The sequence below is a fragment of the Meleagris gallopavo genome, chromosome 20 (assembly GCF_000146605.3).
Source record: "Meleagris gallopavo isolate NT-WF06-2002-E0010 breed Aviagen turkey brand Nicholas breeding stock chromosome 20, Turkey_5.1, whole genome shotgun sequence".
NCBI lineage: Eukaryota > Metazoa > Chordata > Aves > Galliformes > Phasianidae > Meleagris > Meleagris gallopavo.
In genome coordinates, this window is record NC_015030.2 from 10,266,199 (window position 1) to 10,291,551 (window position 25,353).

General features: G+C 51.3%; 2 protein-coding genes across 2 annotated transcripts in view; one reads left to right on the forward strand and one right to left on the reverse strand.

Annotated features, from left to right (window-relative positions):
* TMEM104 (transmembrane protein 104) overlaps positions 1 to 19,915 on the forward strand; it is a 36,916-nt gene extending 17,001 nt beyond the window's left edge. Inside the window, exons 8-9 of the mRNA XM_010721635.3 lie at positions 7,651 to 7,744; positions 19,136 to 19,915. Of these exons, the coding sequence (XP_010719937.1) occupies positions 7,651 to 7,744; positions 19,136 to 19,896 (855 nt within the window). The 3' untranslated portion in view covers positions 19,897 to 19,915. The remainder of the gene's footprint in view (positions 1 to 7,650; positions 7,745 to 19,135) is intronic.
* A 4,756-nt stretch (positions 19,916 to 24,671) lies between these two features.
* The window catches only part of GRIN2C (glutamate ionotropic receptor NMDA type subunit 2C), a 10,862-nt gene continuing 10,180 nt past the window's right edge, over positions 24,672 to 25,353 (reverse strand). The window contains exon 13 of the mRNA XM_031556390.1: positions 24,672 to 24,783. Within this exon, the coding sequence (XP_031412250.1) occupies positions 24,672 to 24,783 (112 nt within the window). The remainder of the gene's footprint in view (positions 24,784 to 25,353) is intronic.

Sequence of the window (25,353 nt, forward strand, 5' to 3'; positions counted from 1 at the left end):
GGGGGGGGCAAGAAGTCAAGGGGAAAGGGACTGTGATGGCTGAGTGACAGAGCCACCCACTGTGCTGTGGCAGACGGGTTGGTGGCCTTCAGGAGCCGTCCTTGCTGATCCCACGTGCCCTGTAACCCTGGCACTTCAGGGACTGACATGTTTGCAGGGCCCTCTGTGCATCCGTGTCATGCTGGCCCGTGTCTCTCTGGATGTGTGCTTCTAACCCAGGGGCTTTTGGGGTCGATACCGACACAGTTTGAGTTGCCAGTGCCCTGAAAGAAGAGGCAGTGAATATGCAGGGATTTGGCGCAGTGTCTGTATGGTAATGATTGTGCCCTCAGACTTCATCGGCGGGAACTCATCAATTTCTCGTACCGTGCTAACAAATTGGGAATTGGGTAGCCTTCAGTCCCCCGGGGTCAGGGAGGAGGAGGATGCCTGTTTTGTAGCCTGCGAGAGGTCACGGTGAGCTGGTGATGGAGGGGGGGTGCGGCCGGCCCTGGCTCTGCAGCTCCACTGCTGTCCTTCCAAGTGTCACAGAGCAGCCACTCCGCTCTCCTGCATCCATCCACTTTGCTGCTTCCCTCCTGCTTGTTCAGATGCAATTAGGAGATGCAGAGTAAGGGAGAGCCAGGGGTCAAGGAGGCGCTGAAGTGATTACAAGATGCTGCAAATGGTGTTGCCATAAATACTGCAATGATGAAAAATTAGATGCCAGTCACCTCGGGGTTGTTGCTGGCCTCCATCTTTCTCCTTTTGCAGAAATGATTATTGAATTGTATCTACCCCAGAGTGTGCATGCAAGCTTGCTGCTGGCTATGATCCTACATATCCAGGTGTGCCAGGGACTGCAATCCTTGCACTGAATGACTTTGTGCCTGGGTTTTTTCAGTTTAGGAGGAGGAATAACTAGTTTTCCAGGATTTTCTTTCCAGACTGAAAAACTTAAAGCTCTTACCAAGGCTGGGCCAGCTTTTGAAGCCCTGCCAAGGGTCAATGGGGAGAAAAAAGCCTCGCCATGTACTTGCTTCCACCCAGCTAAGTAGCTTTGGAACTGCAGATGCTTTCTTGTGTTGTGCAGGAAGTCTTCCTTTGGAAGAAGCACTGAGAGCACTGCCACAGGGATCACAGGACGTAGTGTCTGTGTAGGGTGCTGTGACTGCGGGTGGGTGAAATGCCACCTCCTTTGCTGGCAAGAACTTGTGACAGCGGCTTAGCTCTCAGGGATTCCTGCTCCTGCCTTAGCAGGCTGCGGAGAAAGGCGGGTGAGGACTCGTGGTGCTGGCGTGTGCTCGTGTGAGTTATGAGTGTGAGCTGCTGCCAGGTGTCCCAGGAGTGGCACGTTAATTACTGGAGCTGCTGTGGCAGCAGATGTCTGCTGTAGTCAAAGCGTAACCGGCCTTCTTTCCTTATCCATAAATATCGCTTGTGGGATGTCTGGCAGCTGAGTCCTCCTTCCGTGGTGACTTCGTTGCTCTGTGGAGGGATCTGGAAATTAAAATCCTTCTTGTGTCTCAACTTCTTTGAGCAATCCTTGTTGTGTTGTTGGATTCTCTTTTCGACAGACTTGAAGAGCTTCACAATCACTGCTGATAACGTGCTGCCTGTCAGCACAGCCCCAGCTTCCAGCCTGAGAGGTTGTGGGTCTTCAGCTTTATATTTCTTCGGCTCTCTAAAAAACTCCTTCCTGACCAATCAGACTCCTTGCGTGTATTTATATTTGTACTGTCCTCTGCAAGGGGTAAAGCTTTACCAACGAAAGCTTGGATGGCAGCCCTCAGTGATGTGCCATCTGGCTCCTTCCGTGGAGATATGAGCTCATGCAGAAATGCGGCCTCTTGTCACAGGAGCAAAGGGGAGGAGAGGCGGCAGAGGGGGCAAACGATGCTGTGCTCCAGACCCTTCGCTCTTGTTGGGCTTCAGCTGAAAACTGCTGAAGCCTCGGTGCGAGTGCCTGGAGCCTGCTGCTGGGTATTGTAGTGGCTGCCGCACCTTGGGCTGTGTGCAGAGTAGCTGCAAAGAGGCTTGTGGGTGAAGCTGCAGGTAAAGAGTTAAAAGTTCTGCTTTTTTTATTTCAAAGCGAAATAAGAGTGAGGAAGGCATTTCAGATTTAATGGTTCTGTCCAAAGGCAGCCCTAGAAGCTCCCCAAGGACGTGAATAGGAGCACCAATTCATAAGCCTGTGTCAGTGCAGGTAAAGTAGCTTTTGGGTTTGGTGGTTTTTACCTCCCGTGATGTCTCTGTAGACGGTCTGGAGGAGAGCACCTGACTGAGAGCAGAGCCCCTGGGCTCTCCTGACATCTTGCTTGCATAACTACAAAGAGCAGACTGGTTTCTCATATTGTTTTGTCCCTTCTAGAACTCATCTGGGTCGTGGAGTAGCTCTGAGCTCAGGGACTTCTTGCAGAAGCAGAAGGGGTGTCAGAATTGCTGACAGCACATATGAAATGTCGGCTTTTGCCTACAGTGTTCAAGGAGACCTGTGTTGTCTGAGCACTGAATCAAAGCAGCCTTCCTCTGGGAGGTGCTCATTCAGTAGAGCCTGTCTCTCTGTCATTACCTTGCTTTACAGGGATGTTCCGTACCCGTAATCCTGCATGAAGCGTTCGGTTTTCCAACCAAGGTGACAAAGTCTTCCGTTCAATAAACCAGTAACTGTTCAGATGTTCACCAGAGGAGTACAACTCCGGCTGTACAGATTTTGGTTAGCAGCACTGTTACTCGCTGCCTAAGAAATGTAGGCACTGCTGTCTGGAGAGGTGGAGTTGTTACTGTTGTGCCATGAGCAACGTTTGTGTGAGATGCTGGCACTGCTGTCAAGGACAAGCAAAAGCCTCCAAGGGAGAATTTGGAGCGAGCTCTGCTGAATGAGGGGGAGTGCTGGGTAGGAATAGGAAGGAAGGGGTGGCTGGGGCTCAGCCTGAGGGGAGGCATGAAGGAGAGAGCGCTGTGACATTTGTCCCCCCCGTGTTAAAGCTGAGCAATCCTCAGCCACGTACCTGAGACCTTTCACTCCATATTGGTACGGCAGCTTTGTGCCACTCAAATACATTTGTCCACAAATTCTCCGACACTTTTTACCCTGCTCGAGGAGTAGCTGCTTCTTTCAGTGAAGTTGGTCTCCGCTGTTGCACTTTTCTCAGGTAAATTTCCTGCTTCTGCTGAACCTGCCTGGAAGTTTGCAGGTTCTGAATCAACAGAAAACAGTAGCTACTGTTCTTAATTCACTGCTTAGCAAGCGTCAAGTGCAGATGCTAATCTTGCAGATGAGTCTGTGGAGCCTGAGAACAAGCAAGTTCTGATGGCAGTAGTGAAAGAAGCTGGTTTTTAGTTGGTACTCTTGCAAATGTATGCAGGCCATTGTGCCTGAACTGCTGCATCTGATGCATGAATCGGCTCAGTCTGGGGTGCTGATCGTGCTTCCTGAGCTGGGTTGGCTTTTTGTGTAAAAGCTACATTCTGGGAAGCAGATGAAAGCCACTGAACTACTGAGCTGTACTGGTCTGGGGTGCTATATGTGCTCTTCAGGTCAATAAAGAACCTGTGGAGTGAATGCAGCCCTCTGAATTTGGTGTAAAGCCCATCTGTGTAGACTGAAAGACTCCTGGTGTTATCTGGGCTGGTGGTTGAGAGCTCTGGTGGCGGTCCTCTTGGCTGAGACTGAGCGATTCAACAGGCTAAGGTCCTGAGAATGTTTCATCTTACTCTTGCCTTTTTGAGATAAGCCAGTAAGCAAGGTTAGGTAGCCAAGTTTTAACACAAGGGCTTTAATAAAATACACTTTTATAAATATACTTTCAAGAATATGTATTCCAGGCAATGGAAAACCCCAGCCAGCTCTCCCTGTGGGAAGGAGACTCAGGTTGCCCAGCCCGCATCTCAGATTGAAACCCTGGGAGCTGGCAGGCACAGGGGCTGGGGGAGCACAGTGCCTGCTGTGTTTGTGTGCCTTGGCCCAGTGGAAGGAATTGGTTTTTAAGACCTTGCTAAGGGCACAAGCAGGGTGATGCACGGCTCATGGCCTGGAGCCTGCAGGGCAGAGTACAACTCCGGGGGATGAGCTGCTGTTCTTTTGTGCTATTTTAAACTGCTAATTTGTTGGCTGAAAACACTGGTAAAAGTGAGAAGCACCTGTAGTTAATGTGCTGTACCTCCATGCTGTTTTCCAGCATAAGGAAGAAGTGAACCCTCCCACATCTTTGCTTTTATTTGCTCTATCTGCATTCTGTGCCCCCCGTGCAGCAGGCCTGGCTTCGCCTGTTGGGTGGGGGAGCGGCTGGGGATCGTTCTCAACTGCCAGCCATGGGAGACAACACAGGAAGCTTAGACTGTGCTCATTCTGCCTTGGGTTAATTTGCTGAAGTTCGGGAAGAGAATGATGAACTCTTTAAGCTAGCTGAAGAGGTGAACTGGAAATGTTTGGAGAGCTTCTCAATCTAAGAGCTCTGTGCACTTGACTTTCGGCAGGGCTAACCGGTGCAGGGTCTGTGTAGGCATCAAGTTGTTTGAATTGTGCATCTAATGAAGCACTCCATTAATTACATTCCTCTGGGGAAAACCTTGAGCTTAGAAAACATCAGGTAGAAATTTTGGTATATGTCTGAGGTGCTTATTTGGGCTTACTTTTTCCTTGGGGAGAAGTTAGGAAAGTAATTAACTTCCCACGTAGGAAGAGCATTTCGGCGCCTGGCGCAGCAAGGCAGAGAAATCAGATGTCCTCGTTGCAGGCACCGCAACTCTTCTCGCCCTGCTAGTGAGGGGTGTAGGTAGGCCTCCTGGCCTGGGACGCTTCTGAGGTTTGATGAGATTCAGTCTAATGCAGGGACTGGGCCTTTGCCCCACGTGTCCTGGATATTGAAGAAGAATTGGATCCTCCTCCTGACCTGCGCTGGATCTGCACACAATTTCACTTTGAAGGGATGTTAATCTTGATGTTTAATGGCATCTTCTGCCCTGCCTTTCTCCTCTCAAACAGTCCAGTGTGCGCTGCGAGTTCCTTTCCTAAAAGTGGATGGCACAGTCTCTGCAGAGCAGTGCAACCCCATCTCTGGGGTTCTGAGCCTTAGCATCGTTTGCATTGATCCATGAATCCGTCTTGGTTCCCTAATAGGCATCAAGTGGAAAAGATAATATATTTCTATTGCACTTGAACTCATTTCTCGGTTCTTTAGGACCAGTTCTGAGATCTGGAAGAGAAGACACTGCTCATCTTAAAGGATGTGGGAAGAATCTGACCTTTCTGCTCGCCTCCACCGTGCCTTGAGTCATAGGGCATGCAGAGAAGAGGGAGTGCTGGAGGAGCTGCTCAGTGGATTTGGCTGTTCAAGACATGCCGAGCTCTGGAGGTTGCTGAAGATAATTACAGAAAATGGAGTGGAATTCCTTATACTTTGTTGGAGTATAAAGGAGACCTAGGTTCTTCCAGCAACTAACAACACTTCTTATGCTCTTCGGTAGTTGGGCCCCAAATCTCCTCTAATGCAATTCTTTGTTCAGTGCTTAAGTCCCAGCTGTTAGGTGCTCAGTGCTCAGTGATCTTCTGTCAATTCTTGATACGGTTTGAGGTGCTGTTTTGCCAAGTGGTTCTGGTGCATTCTGATTTGCTGGGAACACCTGTTCCTTAATTATCATCATCCTTCCTCTGTCTCTTCTGTTTCAGCTCCTTCTGATGTGTGAGCTAATAACATGATCTGAAAGGAGGCTTGGAGCAGTGTGTGCATGTTGAGAGGTGGAGTTTGAGACAAATTCATCACAAACTTGAGAGTAATTTCTGGTAATAGTTTATGTCTACTTTTGTTTGCTCTCGGTCCTTAAGCTGCATCTCTTCAGGCTGAAGTTTGTCCTTGTGTACTACCCTGAGACCAACTGTTTGTAGGAGAGGATGGAAGGAATGGGGAGTTTGGGTTCCTGCTTAGAAAAGAAAGGAGCAAGAGGAGGAAACAGCATGGAAGGCTTATAACTGACTGATGTGCTTTTGAAAGTGTCACAGTAGTTAAGGTTGTTGTAGCTCCTAGTCTTGTCAGGCATGCCTATCGTGCTGTGCTGTGTGTGATTTCAGCACTTGCTCCTTGGAGCCTGAATTATTTCACTAATCAGAATTCTGTATATGCTTTGTCTCTGTTTTTCTGCTTGCAAAAAAAAAACCCAGTGTCAATGATGGCCCCGGGTCAGAATGTCTTGACCGAGCAGCGCGTGAGACCCGAGGGTTCTTTCCTCTGGTTCCCTTCCTGGACTGACTTGAGTCATCTGAGAATACTTGTGATGTGAGGAGTTTCCAATTTGCCTTGCAGATGTTCTCAGACAGTCTCAAGAGAAGTTTCTTGGGGTCGTACTAGTCTTAAAATAGCCTGGCTTCTGTTCTGCTGCTGACTCTGTCGGGGTCGACAGAGACCTGGGGGCTCTGCAGCCTGCCCTTTGAGTCTTAGCTCTTCCCTTCTGGTGACACCTTTTGTTGGGAACTGCTTTCAGAAGTCATGAAGAAGAATTGTCTGTAAATATTAAAGTTGAGCATTTGTCTTTAGAATCCCTTTCACATTCTGATCAAACCTGCACAACTGTGCACTGTGGCCTTGTAGATACTGCTTACATACTGCTTTTGGACCTGCTGGTATTGCTGGCTCACAGCTGTGCCAGCTGATAGTCCAGTCCATGGGTTGCAGGTAGGGATCTCTTTTGCAGCACCCCTCTTGTCTCTTGTCTACACGTAGCTTCTCTCAGTTCACGTTCAGACCTCAGTCAAGGTCTGTCATTTTCCTGCAGTAAAGCTTTTTCTCCCTTTTTCACCCTGGATGAGGCGGGGCTCTGGATGCTGCACGGAGTGTTGCTCCTCCAGGTGTGGGCTGACAGCGTGAACGTGTTGTGTGCTGCAGGAGAGTGCTAAACAAAACCTGTGCAGGATATCACAGTCTTAATGTTTCCAGTTCTGGTGGATGTATTTTACAACGCTGCTGGAAGAGGTGCAGCAGATGGGTGCTGCGCTGCTCCCCAGTTAAGCTTGCTGAGACTCACTGAACTCAGCAGACATCCAAGGGCAGTGAAGAGACTCCTCATCAGTATGCTGAATTTCATTGGATGAAGTTCTTACGACTATCTGTTTTTTTTCCTCTTTGCTTTACACAGGCTTTCAGCATCCAAGTCAACAGCTTAACTGTTAAGCTATAAGCTTCCTGCTGTAAAACATGCAACAATGTAGGGAAAACCTTTTTATTCCATTGTTGTTCAGCCTCAGACACCTCGAAGCTAGCTGTCTATGTTAATGCAAGCAGTCTGGTCACAGCTATTGCTATCCAGACCTAAACTGAGCCTGTACCTGGACAAAGAGGCCACCTTTAATATTTAATGTTCCGTAAAACTGCATTGAGAGCTTGTACTGAAATGTGTCAGTAAAGACATGCTGTAGCAGTGATAGCAGGCAGCTGAGAGCCAAGAGAATCCTATGCTCTGCTTCTGCCTGAGGCATGTTCTCTGATACCGAGCAGTTTGCTTGACCCCTTGTATTGCAGCCAGCCTAGCTGTAAAATTAAGCAACAAAGAAAGCTCTGTGACAGACGGACGTGTCTGGAGGTGAACTTTCAAGGCAAGCTTTGCTTTACTGATAAATTCATCTTACTACCAACACTTCTGTTTTTTAACAGTGCATGTTTTCTGTTGTCCTTCCAGGCAGCATTCACTCTTCTCTTGGGTCCTTTTACCTTCTTCAATGTGCAGAAGACCAAGTATCTTCAGATCGTGACGTCTCTGATGAGATGGATAGGTGAGTCTTGGCAGGCCCCCACCTCTTCACTGTAGGTGGAACCTGAGTCATGCTACTGATGCATCTTTTTGGCAAGAAACGCCTGTTTGGAAGCAAGCACTTGTCAAAACAAAGTCTTTGAGGAAGACTGCCCAGACTTGATATCCCCAGTGAAACAAAGGAATTTTGTTCTAGGATGAAAATTCTGATTGAAACAAAATATTCTCAATCAGATGCAATCTGGTACCTGAAGTTTTAACTTGGCTTAAGTGAGAGGTAGAGGGGATTTGGAAGAGTCTCCTGTGTCTGGGCTAAGTATGGTAACCACTAGTTACAGTTCCAGCAATGAAGCGTGCATAGTTCTGATCTGAGAATTAAAAGTACTTCTGTAAGAACGTCTGACCTTTCGTCATGTTTGCTTGTCTAAAAACTGCTAAACCGACATACGTTGTCCTTGGGAAGCCCCACTCTCACTAGCTCTCCAAAATCTTACAGCCAAGCACTTCTGAGTAGACAGAATTCCCCGAAGGGAAATAAGACATCAGTGTTGGCGGTGTTGTTATCATCCAGAGATGCAGCTGCCTTATATCTGGTTTGTATGTGTACGCAGCTTTGTCTTGGTCTGCGTAACCTACGCAGGGTAACTGATATTCAGGGCTAACAGCTTTACAGCACCAGTAGCCTTTTGGGAGGGTAGAAGTCTGCTGATTCATGGGCCCAGACCACCTGAGCACACGATGTTCTGCTTGTACCCATCACTGACCTGGCTTAGGAAGAAAAGTTGATTCTAAGACTGTTTCCCACCACACACACATATGACCTGACTTCAGCTCGGGGATCGTGTTCCTCTTCCATGAGTTCAAAGGCCTGTAATCCTGTTTGGAAATGGCTGGCAGTCACTGCAGCGGCATAGAGAGCCTGTTGCAGTGAGTATCTGAGATGGGGTTAAGCAGTCATCACCCAGGAAGATGAGGTTGGGTCTTAGGCCTTCAAGTCTCAGATGCTGAACAGCTTGAGTTAACAAATGCTGACCTCACATGGTGTGAAAATCCCAAATGTCCATTTTTTTCCCCATTATTGTCTGGGCGCATGAAAGCTTTGAGAGCCCCTATGTCCTTCAGAGGGAGGGGTTATCTCATTACGGGGGTATTAAAGGAAGTTTTTAAAAATGTAATCTCTTCAGCATGCTGGCCTGTTTCCAATCACTCAGCTGCCTCTTTCCCGGTACAGCCATCAGTCAGACCTCATCCTGTCTCTGTGACAACCTGATGCCTGTCTGCTCTGCCATTGCATTCCCTTTAGCTAGCTGCCTCTAGCAGGAGGATTGCTAAACCTTGGCATAAATGCAGAGCTGCCTCTTTTCTATTGCTTGATGGAGAGGGACAAAAGCAATGTTTGGAGAAGTGTAGGAGAAATTCATGCTTTAGCCTGATTGATTCCTGCGTCAGTATGCTGGAGAACAGCTGCCCCAGATAATGATATTTAATGACCCTGACAGCACCTCAGTGGCTACTTAGAGCAACAGATCCCGTATGTGTACAATGAGGGATAGATTTATTAGGAAAGACGATTTATCAAGCAGTCATGTGATGCAGGGAACAGAAAAGCTCTAGTTGCAGACTCTGGGATGAGTCCCATGCTGTTTAGATTTATCAGGCTGGCTTCTCCTGTGTCCTCACATCACCTGCTGCATCACCTCCTCCTCCAAAAGCCGGGCTGAGACTTAAACATGGGTTGGTCTTTTGTTGGCTCTTCGAGAGCTTAGATCCTGAAGAAAGGCATTGTCTGGTGCTTTGCGGTCCCTTGAGCTTGTCCTGCCTGAATGCTGATGGGCCAGATGTGGATTCCTGTTCAGGGATAACCTGTGCCTTCTCTTTGACTTCCTCTGGTTGTGCTTAGCCACGTGATGCTAAAGGCAGTGCTTCAGTGAAGCACTGAGCAGTAGTGCTGGACGCTGGAGCTGCAGACCAGCTGTTTGTTTTGCTGGGTAGAAGCTGCTCTGTGGACGGTGCCTGCTGTACACCCTCTTCCCCAGCCCGGTGAAAAGCCCTTGGATTTCACAGCAGCAGCGGCTGATGTAAGGCTGCGCTGCCTCAGGTGTGCTGGCGATGAAGATGACAGTGGCTGAGGATAGTTCTTGGCAGCAGGGAGGGCTTGCTGTGCGTGAAGGTCATTTCTGCTAGCGTTTGTAACGTGTCAGCGCTGCCTTTGAAAGTTGCTTTCCCTCCTCCCCTGATCTCAGCGATAATCAAATGTCACCAGCCTCTTCCCAGAGCCTTGTGCTCATCGCAGGCAGCGCATCGGCTGACGGCCTGCAGCGGTCTCTCGCTACACCTCTTGGACAGGAAGAATTTCGCTCTGAAAAAATTTGGTCTTAAACACTGGAGCCTGAGCTGGAAAGCAAAAATAGGCCAGTTTGAGGAATGTGGAGATGCAGCAGGGATCAGCCCTGCATCTGGCATTTCTCATCCCAGGATAAGGCACTAGCAGGACAGGCACCTCTGAGGCCTCTATAAGGAGAAGGTTGAAGGAGGAGCTTGCAAGCCCAAGTGCTCTTCCACTAGAGAGCCAAACAGATGGGCTCCTGTTGTTTGGGCCTGTTGAACGCAGCTCATCTGGAAACAAGGCTGGCACAGCAAGGTTGTTCCTGTCAGAACTGATAGGAGCACAGAGGGTGGATCTGCTTCCCCAGCTGGACGGGGCAGGCAGAGGGCTTCCGGAGGTGTGGAGCTGCTGGCGATCTTCAGAAGAGTAACAGCTCAAACGCTGGCTCCAAAACCAGCTACCGCCTCATGGAAGGTGGTTGAGTTCAGTGCGGTACTCGGAGCTTGAACTGCTGACTTATCGGTTCTTAAAGGTCTTGCTTTTCTTTGGACTTGGCCAACGTGTATCTGTTGGCCTACACCAAGCACTCGTCACGTTTCCAACAGTGAAAGCTTTTGCTGGCCCTTCCTTCTGCCTGGTCTGCCTTCGGGGAGACCTCAGCAATTGGAGCACAGGTGTAGAAGGAGCCAGCCTGCTCTGCATGGAGGGCTGGTCAGGAAAATCACTGCTTTAAATTCTGGTAATGATGCTTACGGTGAAGCTTGGGTCTTAGTTAGGGACAAAACTTTGTTGGCTCACTCGGTTCTTGAGCAACGTCACCAAGAGCACAGAGGGCCAGGGCTGGGTGAGCAGGTAAGTGTGTCAGCAGTGTGAATTGTCTGCTTGCAGTGGGGAAGATTCCTTCCCCAAACTGTAACTTCCTCCTTCCTCCTTTTCAGGTCCCTTCCTCCTTTCAGCCTTGGGAAGGTGTGGAGTTGTTAGCCCAAGCCCTTTGTTGGCTGTGGAGCCTGTTCCAGGTCTCTTGGTACAGCGGTCATCTGCAGAAGGCTGACCCAACCAAGCTGCCCAGAAATTACAGCCGTTGGTATTTTCAACTTTACTGGTTAGAATTCAGGCTTTTTTCCTTCCTGAGGGCTTAAATCTGTGGTGGTGACAAACTGCTCCCTCCAGAGACTTGATATCCTGCTATTTTTTTCTCTGCCTTCCCATCAGTCCTGGTCTAGTAGGCAGTGTTTGCTGTTTGCTTGAGGAGTTCGCCCCTCAGTGAATGGAGCTGGAAGCAGTGAGCTCCGGGGCTCCCAAAGCAGCAGGCACAGCCCTACCTCTTTGCTACGGGGTCACAACTGCCTAGCAGCATCAAAGGAAGGGACATGGATTAAGAAAGATTCCAAAAGGGGACGTGGCTTGGGGGAGCTCAGCAGCAAACACTGGGCTATTGTGCATTAAGCAGCTAACCTGATTAATTGCAGCCTGTTACAGGGTGAGGTGCCCAGCTCTCTAGGTGGGGACTGTTGGCTTTAAAGACATTGGTAGTGTGATTATTGCTGCTGTTGTTGAATGGTCTATGGCAAATGCTGCCAGACTGTTCCCACGTGGGACATTTGCTGCTCTTGATGCTGTACTGTAGATATTAAAAAGTATTGTATTTTAATAAAGAGACATTTTATAGGGGGTTAAACTGGGTTTGGTTGCTGCGAGCTCAGTGCTCTCTCCCTGTAGTACAGTTGGACCTGGTCACATTTGTTCTAGGACCTGCAGCCCTCAAGTCAGATCACTCTCATCGCTGTCCAAGCAGAGATCTCAGTTTTGTGCAGAAATTAAATTTCCTCCCCAGGCTCTTTTTTCTGGCTGGTAAGGTGGAGGGAAAAAGTACAAGAGTAGCCATGAGGCATGCAGTGTTTTCTTCCTCCTCTGCAGGGTATTTGATAGAAGTCTCCCAGGGAGGAAATTAGGAAAGAGCTCTCCCAAGGCATTCTGGTGAGGCTGCCTTCCCTTTCTGGTCGTTTCTTTGATGCTTCTACTTTCTCCACCAGAATCCTGTGCTTTAGAGGACTCCTCAGCACTTCTCTGCAGAGCACTGGTCTCAGACCATTACGCTTTGTGAGCAGTTCTCAGCTGTACTGTCACTGCCATCCTTAGCAGACTTAACTAGCCGTGCACAAGTTGACTCAGTACAGAAACCTGGATTCGCTCTGCTGTGTGCCTTCAGCTGCAGCTCTGGATACTGGGGATTATTGCAGAGGCTGATGTAGGACGGGGGAGCAGTTACCTGAAGTCTTGCTTGCAGTCTCCTGCAGGGAGATTATCCTGCCAGTGTCTGCAGCCTTCACGGTGGCCTCTGCATCCAAAATGGAGCTTTCTGCTGCAGATGAGTGGGGGGCCATTAAATCTCTGCCCCTTTTGCAGAATGAAGCATACAGGAGTGTCAAGGAAGAGGGAATTGAGCTGTAAATCAGGACACTGTTGCAGTTCAGCTGGCTTAGGGGTTGTGACACGAAGTAATTTTGAAGAAACTTGTTCTCATATCCTTTTTGGAACAGAGAAAGCTGCTGCCAGAGCCCAGGGTAAATAATTTACTAAGAAGTGAATATATTCATGAAGAGTTAGTTAAAAGGCAGTGCTTCTGTCATGCTTGCTCTTGGTCTTGTCAGTTGAGGAGCTCATTTCATGGTGTTTATGGGGGGCAGTGGGGTGAAGCAGTGCTGGTATAAGTGAAAGAGCCTTGTTAGCTTCAGATGGAGATGGAGAGTGACATGCGGTGCTGGATGGGACCGCTGCCATCCCACATGAGGAGCTGATGATGTTCCTGAAAAGAGCACTTTATCCAGGCAGCAGGAGATGAACTGATGGCTCTGAGCTGAAGAAGAGGAGCTGGAAACGTAGGGATTCATCCATCCCTAGTGCTGCAGAAACATCTGGGTGATGGTGCCCATGCAGGTTTTTAGTGTGTGTGAATGGCAGTATCCGAAAGGTGGCAACAGCAGAGCGGGGCTGGTCTCTGCCCTCTGGTGACGGGATGAGGGGAAATGGTGTGGGGTATCTGGATTTCATGGAGCGTGAACTCTTTGCTCCAGTGCCTTTCAGAGAAAACGTGCAAATGCTTAAGTTAGGTTTGTGGTGACACTGAGGTGTGCTACTCCTTTCTCATAGGAAAGTAAATTCTCACATGGAAAGAGAGAAGTGACTGTCAAAGCTAATTAGTAAGGCCAAGCCAACGGCAGAACTCAGAACAGAGTCCTCGATACAGGCTTTACGGTGCTTTGCTGAAGGTGACCGGAGGAGAGAGGACAATAAACTATGGGTATTTGGCCATCAGAAGCAAGCAAAACTCCTTGGCTGCTTTTCCCTTCCCATATGTTGAGATAAAACATCTGTGATAAACACCAGAGTACAGAGCAGGTTTTCTCCCTGTGAGCTGTTACTGGTGTCTGGAGCTTGGCTGCTGGGCGCTGGGGGCGCAGGGCTCCTCCAGGCTGACAGCGGCTGTTGTCGTGGCAGGGGAGGCTGCTTGTAAATCTTGCTTAGAGCGTTGCAAATACTGTCCCAGGCAGCAACGAGAAGGGGAGAGGTGATGTCTTTACAGCACGGAGGCCTTGCTTAAACACTTTTGACAGCCCAAAAGTCCTGGTGGTGCTTTTTTCTTCCTTTGTTAATAGAATGAGTTCCGCCCAGCCCAAAGCCAGGGCAGCAGAAAGCTCCTGCGTGGTTGCAGCAGGAGTTACCACAGCCTGGTGGTGTGGGTGAGACGGCAGGGCAAGCCATGGTGCCTGGGACTCGGTGCTTCAGTTTCTGGCCACCTTCGTCTTACCTTCTGGTAAGCTGCGGCACGTTTCTGTGACCTTCGTGTGCTCACGTATGGCTGTGCCACCCGCCGACCAGCAGCATTCCCCTGCCATGTGGGCTGTGCCTCAGGCTTTGCAGCAGGGAGGTGAAGTTGTCCCTGCTGTCCATTAGAGGAAGAACTGCACTGTCCCACAACTTTGGCTCGTACCTTTCTTGTGGGAAGTAATTTCCCTCTTCTTTCTGACATTTCTCTCTAGAGAATCGCTGTCTTCAGCGAACAGATCCATCTTGTTTCCCCATAGTCTCTGTTCTCATAAATCCTTCATCTTCTTGGAGGCTGTTTTAGTCTCGGTCGTTGCCAAGTCTGATCCTTAACTACTCCAGCTCCCACATGTGAGTGAGCAGATCTGGTTCTCGTATTCTCTCTTTACCATTCTTTCACATAGATACCTCCTCTGAAGGTTGGAGAACTCTGTCAGTTGTACCGAGATGTGCAGACTGTGCCGGTGTGCACAGAGAGCTGGAGGTCATAAACAAGTGAATGGATATGGCTTCCACAGGAGAAATCAGATAACTGACTTCTGAATTTAAGAATCAGCATCTTAATTTCGAGATGCTTGGTTTTGCTTGCATGATGAACTTCATCCACGCTTTAATACTTCAAATGCCAGAGCATCTGTAATGTCCGGCAGTGCCAGCGGGCTCTTATACTTACCCGTGGTGCTGGTGGAGGGCAGCTGGCTCTGAGGTGGGAGACAAAAGAAGTGTCCTGGGAAGGCATCGGTGCGGAGCGGCCAGCACAAGTATTCGCCAGGGACGCAGAAGGCGCAGCTGTCCCGGCGTGGTGCTGTGCTGTGCGGTATGTAGGGGGCAGCTGCTCTTGCTGGTATGCCTCCTCTCCTGCATTCTAATGTTAAATTAAACGAGGTCTCTTCAGTGACTCTCAGTGGTCTCTTCCTTCAGCTTGGAGAAAGTTCAAGACCAAGGCTAAGATGGAGAGCAAACTTCTTACTTCTCTTTGGGCTCCTTGTAAGAGAATGAGCCTTGGAAGCTCAGGAAAATGTTCTCTTGGAATCCATCATGCCGCCAAACGCACGAAAAGGGAAGCAAGTGGTGTGCTTTGTGAAAGGGCGATTCGTTCTCATTATTCCCTGGCATATTGATTCTCCGCTTCGACACGAGAGCTCTGTCACCCCGTCAGGCGGCGGAGACGGATGGCTGTGCCTGCTCAAACAAATGGCCCTGCTGGGAGGGGAGCAGCGAGGCGTGGGCAGCGATGTGGGCAGCACAGCACGGCATCTCCAGCCCTGCAGGGGATGGCAGGTGATGGTCTTGCTGGGCTGCCGTTGTGGAAAGAGAGTAGGAACAGTGCTGGAGAGGGTGAGACTTGTGCTAGCTGTCATGTAACCTTTGTTCTGGCAGACTTTTTTCTTCCAGTAACTCTTCTGCTCATGCATGGTATGTAGCTCATTGCCTCTATGCTTCCTAGATCCACTGAGCCCATCCCTGTTTTAACTGAACCTGGTGTTCTGAAGGTTGAAGATCATCGCTGAGCCTGGGAGGTGACGTCTGCCTTCCTGGGATCACAGAGGTATCCAGTGTCATGTATGGCTCAGTCTGGATCTTCTCCGTTATTTTTTGCATGCTGATAGACAGAGGTAGGTTTCCAGGTGCAGCATCTCAAAAGCGTGGTGTTTTGCCAGGGATGGAGGAGAGTTAAGCTAGAAGCCCATTCTGAGCAGTGTTGCTTCCAGGAACCTACCACGGTGGATGAGAGAATGTTTCATCCTTGGACTTTTTACTACAACAGCCTTTCTGCAGAGAGATGAAGCTCGTGTATGAGACAGCATTCACCATTTGCAAAGGTGTTTGCTCTGACTCTGCAAAACAATCCGTAAACTCAGAATGGCTCGATTATCATCACTGCTTTTCTGTGCAGCTTTTTCTGTCAAAACTGACAAAAACTCTGTATTTCTAATATCCTCAGGCTCCCATATTTCCCCTAAGAGCTGCTACTGGATGTGTTCTCATCCATATTCATCCTCCTTCCACCTGCAAGAGCCACAGCATAGCTGTCCTATCTCTGATAGGTCTGCTCAGTCTGAGAGGAGGAGGCAGTGTTTCCTCCTTGGAGAGCTGGACGAGGGGTCTGTAGGTGAGGCAGTGGGGCAGTGGTGATGGCACATTTTTGCCTTTTTGCAGACCTTTCTTTTTTCCCTCACACATTCTCATTTACATCCTTCGGTTAAAAAGATGCTGAAACCTCAGGGGTGGTCAGAGAGACGAGAAGAAGTGTCCTCTGTGCCTTGTGGGCTGCTGACCTGTCTGTGGTGTGTTTGGAGTGTCCAACAGTTTGAAAACCAGGACAGAGAAAACCCTCAATTGCTTGTTAAGGACTTGTACAAAAATAACTATAATAATAATGGTGTAAAACAAGGCTTTCATGCAACCTGCTGACAATCCATCGTCACCTTCTTGTCTTTGCTGTGGTGGTGATGTCTGAAGGGCTTCTGTCCCTGGAGCGTGTTGCCTACGTGATTTGTGCTAATGTACAGGGTAGGTTGATGCTCTAATGGCTCCATGTCTGACTTAGCAAGGGCTCTTTCTGGTGAAGCACCACTGCTGGACGGTTCATGTGGCAACTGCAGGTGACCCAGAATTGTGGTGTGAGTGCCTTCAGCCTTCTGTCCCAGGTGGAGGAGGATGTGAGCAGGAGCTGTGTGCGCCTGCAGGTGCTGTGCTGCCTCTTGTCTGCTCAAAGCTGTCTGTCAATCAGAGCCTGTCATCTTCTTTTCATCTTGATTTATCACCCAGCATAACTAGGTTTCAGAGTTTCATTTTGAGCTTGCCTCCTTCCAGGGACAGGCAGATAAATCTGGCATGCAAATGGTTTAACTCTCTTGTTCCAGGAGCAAGGAGAGAGACTCACCTGCTGCAGGGAGTGAGGAAATACTGCTGTCAGGGCTGGAACTGGGCAGCAGCAGCAGCTTCCAGGTACCCAGCACCATCTCTGTCAGGGAGAACGCATCAGCAGAGCACAGCCTGACTTCTTGGAAACAGCGTTGGTGCAGATCATAGTAATGGACTGTCACTCTTCATAACTTCAATTTCTGATAGGTTTAATTTCTGAAAAGTATTTAAGGGAAAAAAAGGGACACAACAAAGGCGATATTAATTCTAGCTTCTTAAGCCATGTACTCATATCCATCATTTCAGGAGTCCACCGGAGACCTGATCTGTCACAGCTCCCTACCACAGCAGCACACACTGGGGCAGAGGAGAAAGTGGGGGTCTCTGGAAAGAGGCTCTGAGAGCAGGGTGTCAGCCTGCAGCTTCCTGACCTGGTGCTGTTAGCACTGGTGTGGAAAGGGAGGTTTGAGCCAATGGTGAGAGTGAGCTGGGAGACGGAAGTGGGTCAGCCGTCGCTCCTGCTAGGCAGGCAGGTGGGCGTTGTGGTGCGGGGAAGAGGTGCAGGACTTTGCAGTGCTGCCTGGTGAGACGCTTTGCTCGGGAGGGCGCAGTAAGCACAGCTGTTCTCTCAGGGTGCTTCACTTGCTGGTTTGAGGGGAGGCAGTGGCAGTTGCACGCATCCAGATCAATGAATTACTCTTCTCCATAGCCCTCTGTAGCTGGACTTGGGAGAGCGAAGAGTGCCCAGCCTCCCGAGGAGGTCTGCCTCTCAGTGCCACAGAGGAATAGATTTGCTGTCATCTCCCCAGCGCAGTGTTTTCAGAGATGTTAGACGTTCCTGTCACTGGGAAGCAGTTGGAAGTGAGAGGTTTCCTGAGGCAGAGGCAGTAAAAGATGAAATACAGAGTGAAGCTGGGTGAGTGCTGAGTGTGAAGCTGCTGTTTGAAAGATGAGGAAGGAGGAACTGAGTTTTGGAGAGCGCTGAGAGCGTGCAGGAGGGAACAGTGTGCAGTTACGGTTTTCCTGGTGTTGTTCTGGAACTGCTGCTTCTGTTCCCATCCGTGCTGAGCCTTCCTGCCTCCAGCTGCCCATGTCAGGCACAGAGCAGGTGGGTGTCCTCCTCGCCTCCCTGTACCCTGCCTGGCTCCTGGTGCTGCCTCCGAGGGCTTGGCCATGGAGCTGTCTGCTCTTCTGTTTAATTTCTCTGTGTATTTATTTATGACATTCAAAGTCATGCGTAATACGAGTGTCAGCGTTTTTGGTTTTTTTTCATTACCTGATAATTCATGGCTGTGCTCTGATGCCTCAAACCAGTGCAGGAGACAGCTCTGTGCGTGCCACAACAACCCATCCATTGCCAGCGTCAGGCTGTAAATTTTACTGTTTTGTACCCTGCCAGGCAGGTTTTTTTCCCCTGCTCCTTGTTAACTCCAGCTGATGATCATCCTTCCCAGGTCGACATGATTTTTGTGATGCCAGAATTAGTTTTCTACTGTTTTTATGTGCCGTGCTAGGAATAATGGCCTAGCAATAACCACTTCTGGCTCAAATTTCCACCAGCAGAGTAAATAAGGGTATTAGCCCAATCTCCTCAATTCATTTTGTCCGTGGCACGTCACTTTGTGATAAGCTTTGTGAAATGTTGTTAGGCTATTCCGTGACATAAGTGAAGGATAGACAAGCAGACTTTGTGCCTAGAAGTGATGAATTTTAATAGCAGTCTTTCTGAGCTGTCGTGGTCCCTTCCAGACTGGCTCCTCCACCCTGGGATTAACTACAGACAGCCTGGATGTGGCTGCCTAGTTCTTGCTCTGTCGTGCTTGGCAGATTGCAGGGACAGGAAGGCTCTGTAGTAGCTGCTGCTCCCTTCTACCTGCTTGGAAATATTAGTCCAGTTGCAAATGTGTAGGAATGTTACTGGGATTGGCTCTGCAGCTGGGCTTCAGCTTTTCTTCTTCTAGAGGTCAAAGCTCAGACACCTCTAACTCACTTCTAAAAGGTGATGTTTAGCCGAGGTGTGGCAGAAGCATCCTCAGACTGAGACCCCCGAGGGAGATGTTGATGGGCTCAGCCGGGTTTGCTCTGGGTCCTTCAGGAGCTTTATTCTAACACAGTGACAGAGTTTGTAACCTCGGTTGCAACTGAGGTGGGAGAGTGAGTACCTGGGGAGGGAGACGCCTGCCAAAGAGAGCCCGATGCTTAATGTTCTGACTAGCGCTGGCAGCAAATCCTGATTAACTCCTGTGCGTCTTGTCTTTGGTGCAGCATGTTCTCCAGAGATAAGGAGATGCTGCTGTGGAGTGGGAGAGCTGATGCCAGGTCCGCTAGTGCCAACGGGAGGAGGGCTGTGGGGAGCACGGGCCGGGCTTGACCTGAAGTGTTCTCTCTCTCCAGCTTTCATCCTCATGATAATTCTGGCCCTCATCCGCATCAGCAGAGGCCAAGCAGAAGGTCACCCGGCCATGGCCCAGCTGTCGGGCATCCGCAATCTCTTTGGGGTGTGCGTCTACTCCTTCATGTGCCAGCACTCCCTGCCATCCCTCATCACGCCCATCTCAAAGAAGAGGCACGTCAACAAGCTCGTGCTGCTCGATTACATCCTGATCCTGGCTTTCTACAGCCTCCTGTCCTTCACTGCCATTTACTGCTTTCGCAATGACACCCTCATGGACATGTACACGCTCAACTTCACCAACTGTGAGATCATCGACGTTGCCTTCGTTCGCTACTTCTTGGGCCTCTTCCCAGTCTTCACCATCAGCACCAACTTCCCCATCATCGCAGTGACGCTGCGCAACAACTGGAAGACCCTTTTCCACAGAGAAGGGGGCACCTACCCCTGGCTGGTGGATAGGATTGTCTTTCCTGCCATCACGCTGGTCCCCCCGGTGCTGGTGGCTTTCTGCACCCACGACCTGGAGTCCCTGGTGGGGATCACGGGAGCCTACGCTGGGAATGGGATCCAGTACCTCATCCCGGCTTTCCTGGCGTACTGCAGTCGCAAGGACACCCAGCTGGTCTTCGGCAGCGGGGCGGTTAACAAACACCTCTCCCCTTTCCGGCACACCTTCTGGATAGTGTTCGTACTCATATGGGGCTTTTCTTGCTTTGTGTTTGTGACTGCAAACATTGTCCTGAGTGAGTCTAAATTCTGATGTGGGGGTTGTGTGTGCTCTGCTCTTCCACCCTCCCCAGGACTTTGAGGGAGAAGAGGCGGCGTGAAGGGAAGCCTCCGGGCCGTCGGCGTGGCGATGCAGGTTGGACCTGGACACAGACTTCCTTCACTCCAGATTGAGTGCGGAGGGATTGGGCTCAGCCTCGTCACCCTGGTTCTCAGACCCACTGTCCAGGCAGCCTGCACGCCAAACCAGCGTCCAGCCATTTCTGCCTTCAGCTCTGTTTGAGCATCACTCTGTTCTTACACTGACTCTCTTCTGATGCTGCAGGTTTCAGTGCGAGGAGAGCAGACGGCCTTGGCTGCTCACTACAGTAATCAGCTCCATGTTCTTTCTCCCCTGGGCAGGGGCTCGCTGTCTGCAGTCCTGCAGGAGTTTGGAGGCAAGGAGTCTCTTCTGTCTGCTGAGACCCCCGCCAGCCAACCTCCTGTGCCAATTTAGGGAGGAAGGGAGAGTTTGGTGTGGGGATAGTCTTGGCTCTGAAGGCTTTGTGCTCTGTTACGCTCGTGTTTTTATTTTTTTCCAGAGATATTACCCTGTTTGTGCTCCGGGGAAGGATTGCCTGCTTATCAGAGCTGGATTTCTCCAGGCCAGGAGTTCACTTTCACACTTCTCATCCTGTTCTCCTTTGCTCTGGCAGCCCCAACCCCACGGAGGAGTGCAGGGATTTTGCTCTTCCTTCTGGGAAGGAGAGTGCAGCCTTGCTTCCCTTGCCTCCTGCACGCTGCTCAGTGAATCCAGCTGGCAGAGCCCTTTTCCATTCCATACAGTACAGGCCAGACCCCAGCTGCAGCGGTCAGGGTTTGTGTGGGCTGGGAAGGTGCTAATTACCCAGTCCTGACACGTGTTAGGCCTGCAAGAGCTCTGGCTGTGCAGGCTGATGCATTTCCAGCCTCCTGTGCTGGGTAATTAGCCTTGAAACAAGGTGGGTGTTAACTCAAGGGACTGGGCTGGTGCCAACGGGGAGAGGCTGTGCCACGGCTCAGCTGTGCGTGCCTCTGTGCAGGAGCTGAGCTCCCAGCATTGCAGGGGAAAGAACTCTGGAACTGGTCCTGTGCCTCCCTGCTCCTCACAGCTGGGAGGTGCCATTCTGCTGGTCCTGCTCTGCTTATCTGAGCTGCCGACCTCCTGGGCGTTTCTCTGCATGCTTTGGCTGCCTGCTGCATTAGCCAGCCCGCGCTGCAGGTAACAGTTGCTGCTTCTGAGGCTCCCGTTGGCCACCAACACAACACAGTGACAAACGGTGCTCGTTCCACTATTCTGAGCCCTCAGGCAAAGATGGTATGGGTTTTTTAACAAAAGCAAGAACTTCAAAAGTTTTCACCTCAAGTATTTTAAACCCTTTCTCCCCTCGCCCTCATTAGACAGGTTCAAAGCCAGGTGTGTGTCACTTCTGTTACATCCTCTTGCCCTCTGCACTTGCTGCAGTATTAAGTGTTACTGAGAGTTAAAGCAAGCTTTGAACTGCAGCTCTTTTTAATCAAGCTCCGTTTTCAAGTAGGACTTTCTGGTTTCCATATGACCTGAAGTGCTCCTCCTGGGAGACTGTGCAAGTACCTGGAGCTGAATAAAAACACTTGATGGTTTCTAAAGCAAAGCCCTCCACCTCTCCAGCCTGAGCGCTGTGTGCGTCCTTGCCAGGCTGCAGGGGGAGGATGTGAGGGGTCTGTTTCCTTCAGCTCCATCCTGAGCAGGCACTGGCAGCCCTTGCTAGTGAATTTAAACATCCCCTAATGTTCCAGGGAAGCTGATGTGGCATCTTTGGTGCCAGAGGAGCAAGATGCTTTGCAGGTGGCTGGTGCCTCATTTAGGAAGAGTGGCAATAGCTGTGCAGCTTGGAGAGTAAATTCAGTGGGCAGTTGAGCTGGGGGCGTTCTGTGAGACGAGGGGCACACAGCTGCTCCCTCCCCTGCCTGCATGGTGTGGGGGATGGCAGGTGCTGTGCTGGGGCGTGCTGGGCCGTCCCGTCCTCTTGCAGCAGCTGTGAGCCCGGCAGAGCCAAAGGAGGAATTTGATGCTAATGAAAGCAGCCTTCAGAAGGCTGGAGGGGCTGCAGGGGCCGCTCTTCTGTGTGAGTGCACAGGTGTGGCTTCACAGAGGAGGCCGCTGTATTTCCTACTGCACCGCCCGCCCTTGGCTGTCGCCTCCCCTTCTGCAAGGCGCTCAGCTCAGCCTTCAAGTGCCGATTTGAATTTCTTGTCTCCACGTTTCATCGCCCACCAGAGAACCTCACTGAGCGACGTTCCTTTGCCCCCGCACACCCACACATCCTCCCTTCCCTGCTCAGGGCTGCCCTCCAACTGGCCGTGGGCTGAGGCTGCCCAGCCCCTCCAGACACAGCAGCCTCAGTTTCCCCTGCTGCCCCCTGGGGCAACCGCTGTCTGTGCCAAAGCACAGTCGCTCCTGGGCCCCGCTGTGAGCCCCACCTCTTCCAAGGGCTGGGCTGTCTCCTTTGCTGCTCTAGCTCCGAAGCTGTGCCTTCTCTTGCCTGCCCTGGGCGCAGCTCTCCCTGGGCACGCGGTGGGCTGGGGCTGCGGGGCCTGGCAGCGGGCCGTGCTGTGGCGCCCATCACAAGTAGAGGAGCTGTGGTCCCCGAGGAGTGCAGGAGCTTTTAGAAATGAATCACCCCGAAATCCCAAACACCTGCTGTCCTTGAGCAGCAGCAAAACCAGCCTGTCCCAAGAATTGGAGCCATTGAGGGAACGCGGCGATGGCGAGAGCGTTTTTCACACAAAACATGACATAGCGATGCCTTATGCTGGTGGGAGGGAATGGGAAGGGGTGCTGAGCAGAGCGGGGCGCCGCGGGCTGCCAGCCCCCTCCTCAGCCAGCGGATCCATCATCGTTGGGCTGTCACACAGACATTTCATTAGCACAGGTTCTCACGTGGTGCTTGGCCTGAACGCAGTCAGTCTTCAATAAAAAGGGATTCGAACAACAACCTGCACACGTCTGTTCTGCCCGCCCTGCGCTCGCCCTCGCACAGCGCGTCCTGCAGGGAGCACAGGGGATGGGCAGAGGGCCCTCGGTGCTGCTCCATCAGCTGCTGCCTGCGAGCTCCATTAACACAGCTGCACTTTGCCCTTCTCAATTATACCTCCTCACACTTAAAACCAAACAAATTGAATTGCTCCGCTGCCTCGGGCTGCAAAAGCAGTTTCTGCCAACAAATTTATTGTCGCCGTAAAGCGCGGCTTGATTTATGTTAAAATATTAAAACAGATCTTTATGATGGAAATAAACACTTCTGCTGCGACTCTCTCCGAGGACCTCACAGGCAGTGCAGGACGTGAGGGTTTGGGCAGTAAATCTGGAGGCCAAAGTGGCAGCGAGGAAGGGTTCAGTCTTCGGTGACGCTTTGCAAAGGAATGACTGGAGGAGGGGAGGGAAAAACCTCCATCCGGCAAGGCGAGCTGAGCTCTGGGGGTGGTGGCAGCCGCCCCACACCCACTATTCCCACCAGAACCCAGCTGGGATGAAAGGTGTGATGGGGGCACCGATGGGGACGGCTGTGGGGCAGCGGCACAACCCCTCGGTGGGCAGACAGAGCGCAGCCCAGGCAGCAGAGCCGGCTGAGCTACAGAATGATTGATTGCAGCATTCTGTCAGGAGGAAATCACAGTGCTCAGAAGCACCCAACACGTGCACAGCGCCCCACATCAGCGCTGCAGCCACGGGGAGCAGAGAAAAAACGATCCGTTTTCCAGTAAGTGTATAAATGAGCAGTGCAGATCTGGGGCCGTGCTCACCCCATGGGCCCCATCCCCAGTGCCTCCTCCTGCAGGCACCCCGTGCCACCCACTGCCACCCCATCCCTCCCTGCCCTCCACCTCCTGCAGCGAAGTCCTTCAATAAAACATGAGGGAAATGCATTTGGCTTCTGCTGAGTCACCAGGGATATAACTAATTGATTGAAAACGTGGGCTGGGGAGGTTTTTCTTTTGTCCTTACAGCCCCCAAACCCAGCCTGGCCTTGGGCACTGCTGAGCCCAGGCAGAGTTACCACACCACGTGTACCATGGACTATTTGGGCCACAACGCCGCAGTTTGGGGAAAACTTCCCAGGACACCGACGGTGACAGCCTGTCCCCACGGGGCACCCATTGGCCAGAGCTGCCCCTGCAGCCAGGTGACAGCCCAGCTCGCTCCCCACACCTCCATCTAGCACCACGGGTTCATTTATCCGTCCCTTCCATTCTCCATAGCCACCGCTCTGCCTCTCCAAGAGGCTCTCAGAGGGGCTGCCAAAGCAATTAAGTGACAATTGCAATGATAAATAAGTAACAGGAATAAAAATGCTGGCACGTGACAGCAGCCAGGCTGGGGGCGGATGCAGAGACACTGGCTGGATGTAACCCAGGCCAGATGGATGGATGGACAGACAGATGGATGGATGGACAGGCCGTGCCAGCACGTTTGTCCTTGGGCAGCGAGTGTCCAGCTCTCCCCAGGGCTTTGCTACCATCTCTGTGGTGCAGTCGTGCCAGCCTGGCTGAAAACAGGCCCGTGTCAGCCTTGAGCTGGGACAGAAAAGGGTCTGTGAGCCCAGGAGGGGTGTAGGGTGATGGCACAGCATAGCAGCAAGACCAGCACAACAAGAAGGTGTTACAAAAAGAAAAATGCTCACCCACCTCTGAAGATACAGGCTCACAGAAAAACTCCACAAAAGAGGGATCTCCAGAAGAGATCCTTCCCCAACGGCAGCCAGCCCTTAAATGGGGTCTGAGAGGTGCAGCCGGCTCCACCCCTTCCCATCACACCGGTGAGTCGCCTCCACCTGAGCTCCGGGCTGACCGGGTCTCTTCTTCCAGGCGCTCAATCAGTGCTTCAGGCTGTGACTCAGCAGTTCGCACGCAGCCGGACGAGCTGAAGCCAGCAGGTTGCAGCTGAGCTCAGTCCGTTTACCCCACATCCTGCACTGCAGTTCCTCTCCCATCTTGCCCTCAGCTCATCTCACCGGGGGCAGCCAGGCACAGGGAAGTGAGCAGAGATGGGGCTCAGGACCACGGGCATCACTGCGGCTGAGGGGACAAAGCCAAGGGCAGCAAGAGGCTCAGCAGTGGCGCTGGAAGAAGGGTCCCCAGCCAGTTCAAAATGTCTCTTTAATGACCTGGACAGGACGCTTGGAGTCCCTCGATGAAACCAAGACAAAAACATGGTGACAATGAGTTTAGTGTCCCTATGTCCCCAGCCAGCCCTGCCTGCGGGGAGAGCCCAATCCGGCCTCGAGGAGGCTCCTTTGGCCTCCAAAGTGAGCAGACCCGGTTTGGAGCATCCCACCGTTGGTGATGGAGGATGCTCGAGCACGTCCAGGAGGAGCAGCCTGGCGCAAGGAAGGTTAGGGCGAAGGGCGCTCGGCTTCTCTTCACCCAGACCGGAGGCGAGCAGGGAGCAGCACATCTCTCGGAGCCGCCCGTGCCCCCATCAGACCTCCGA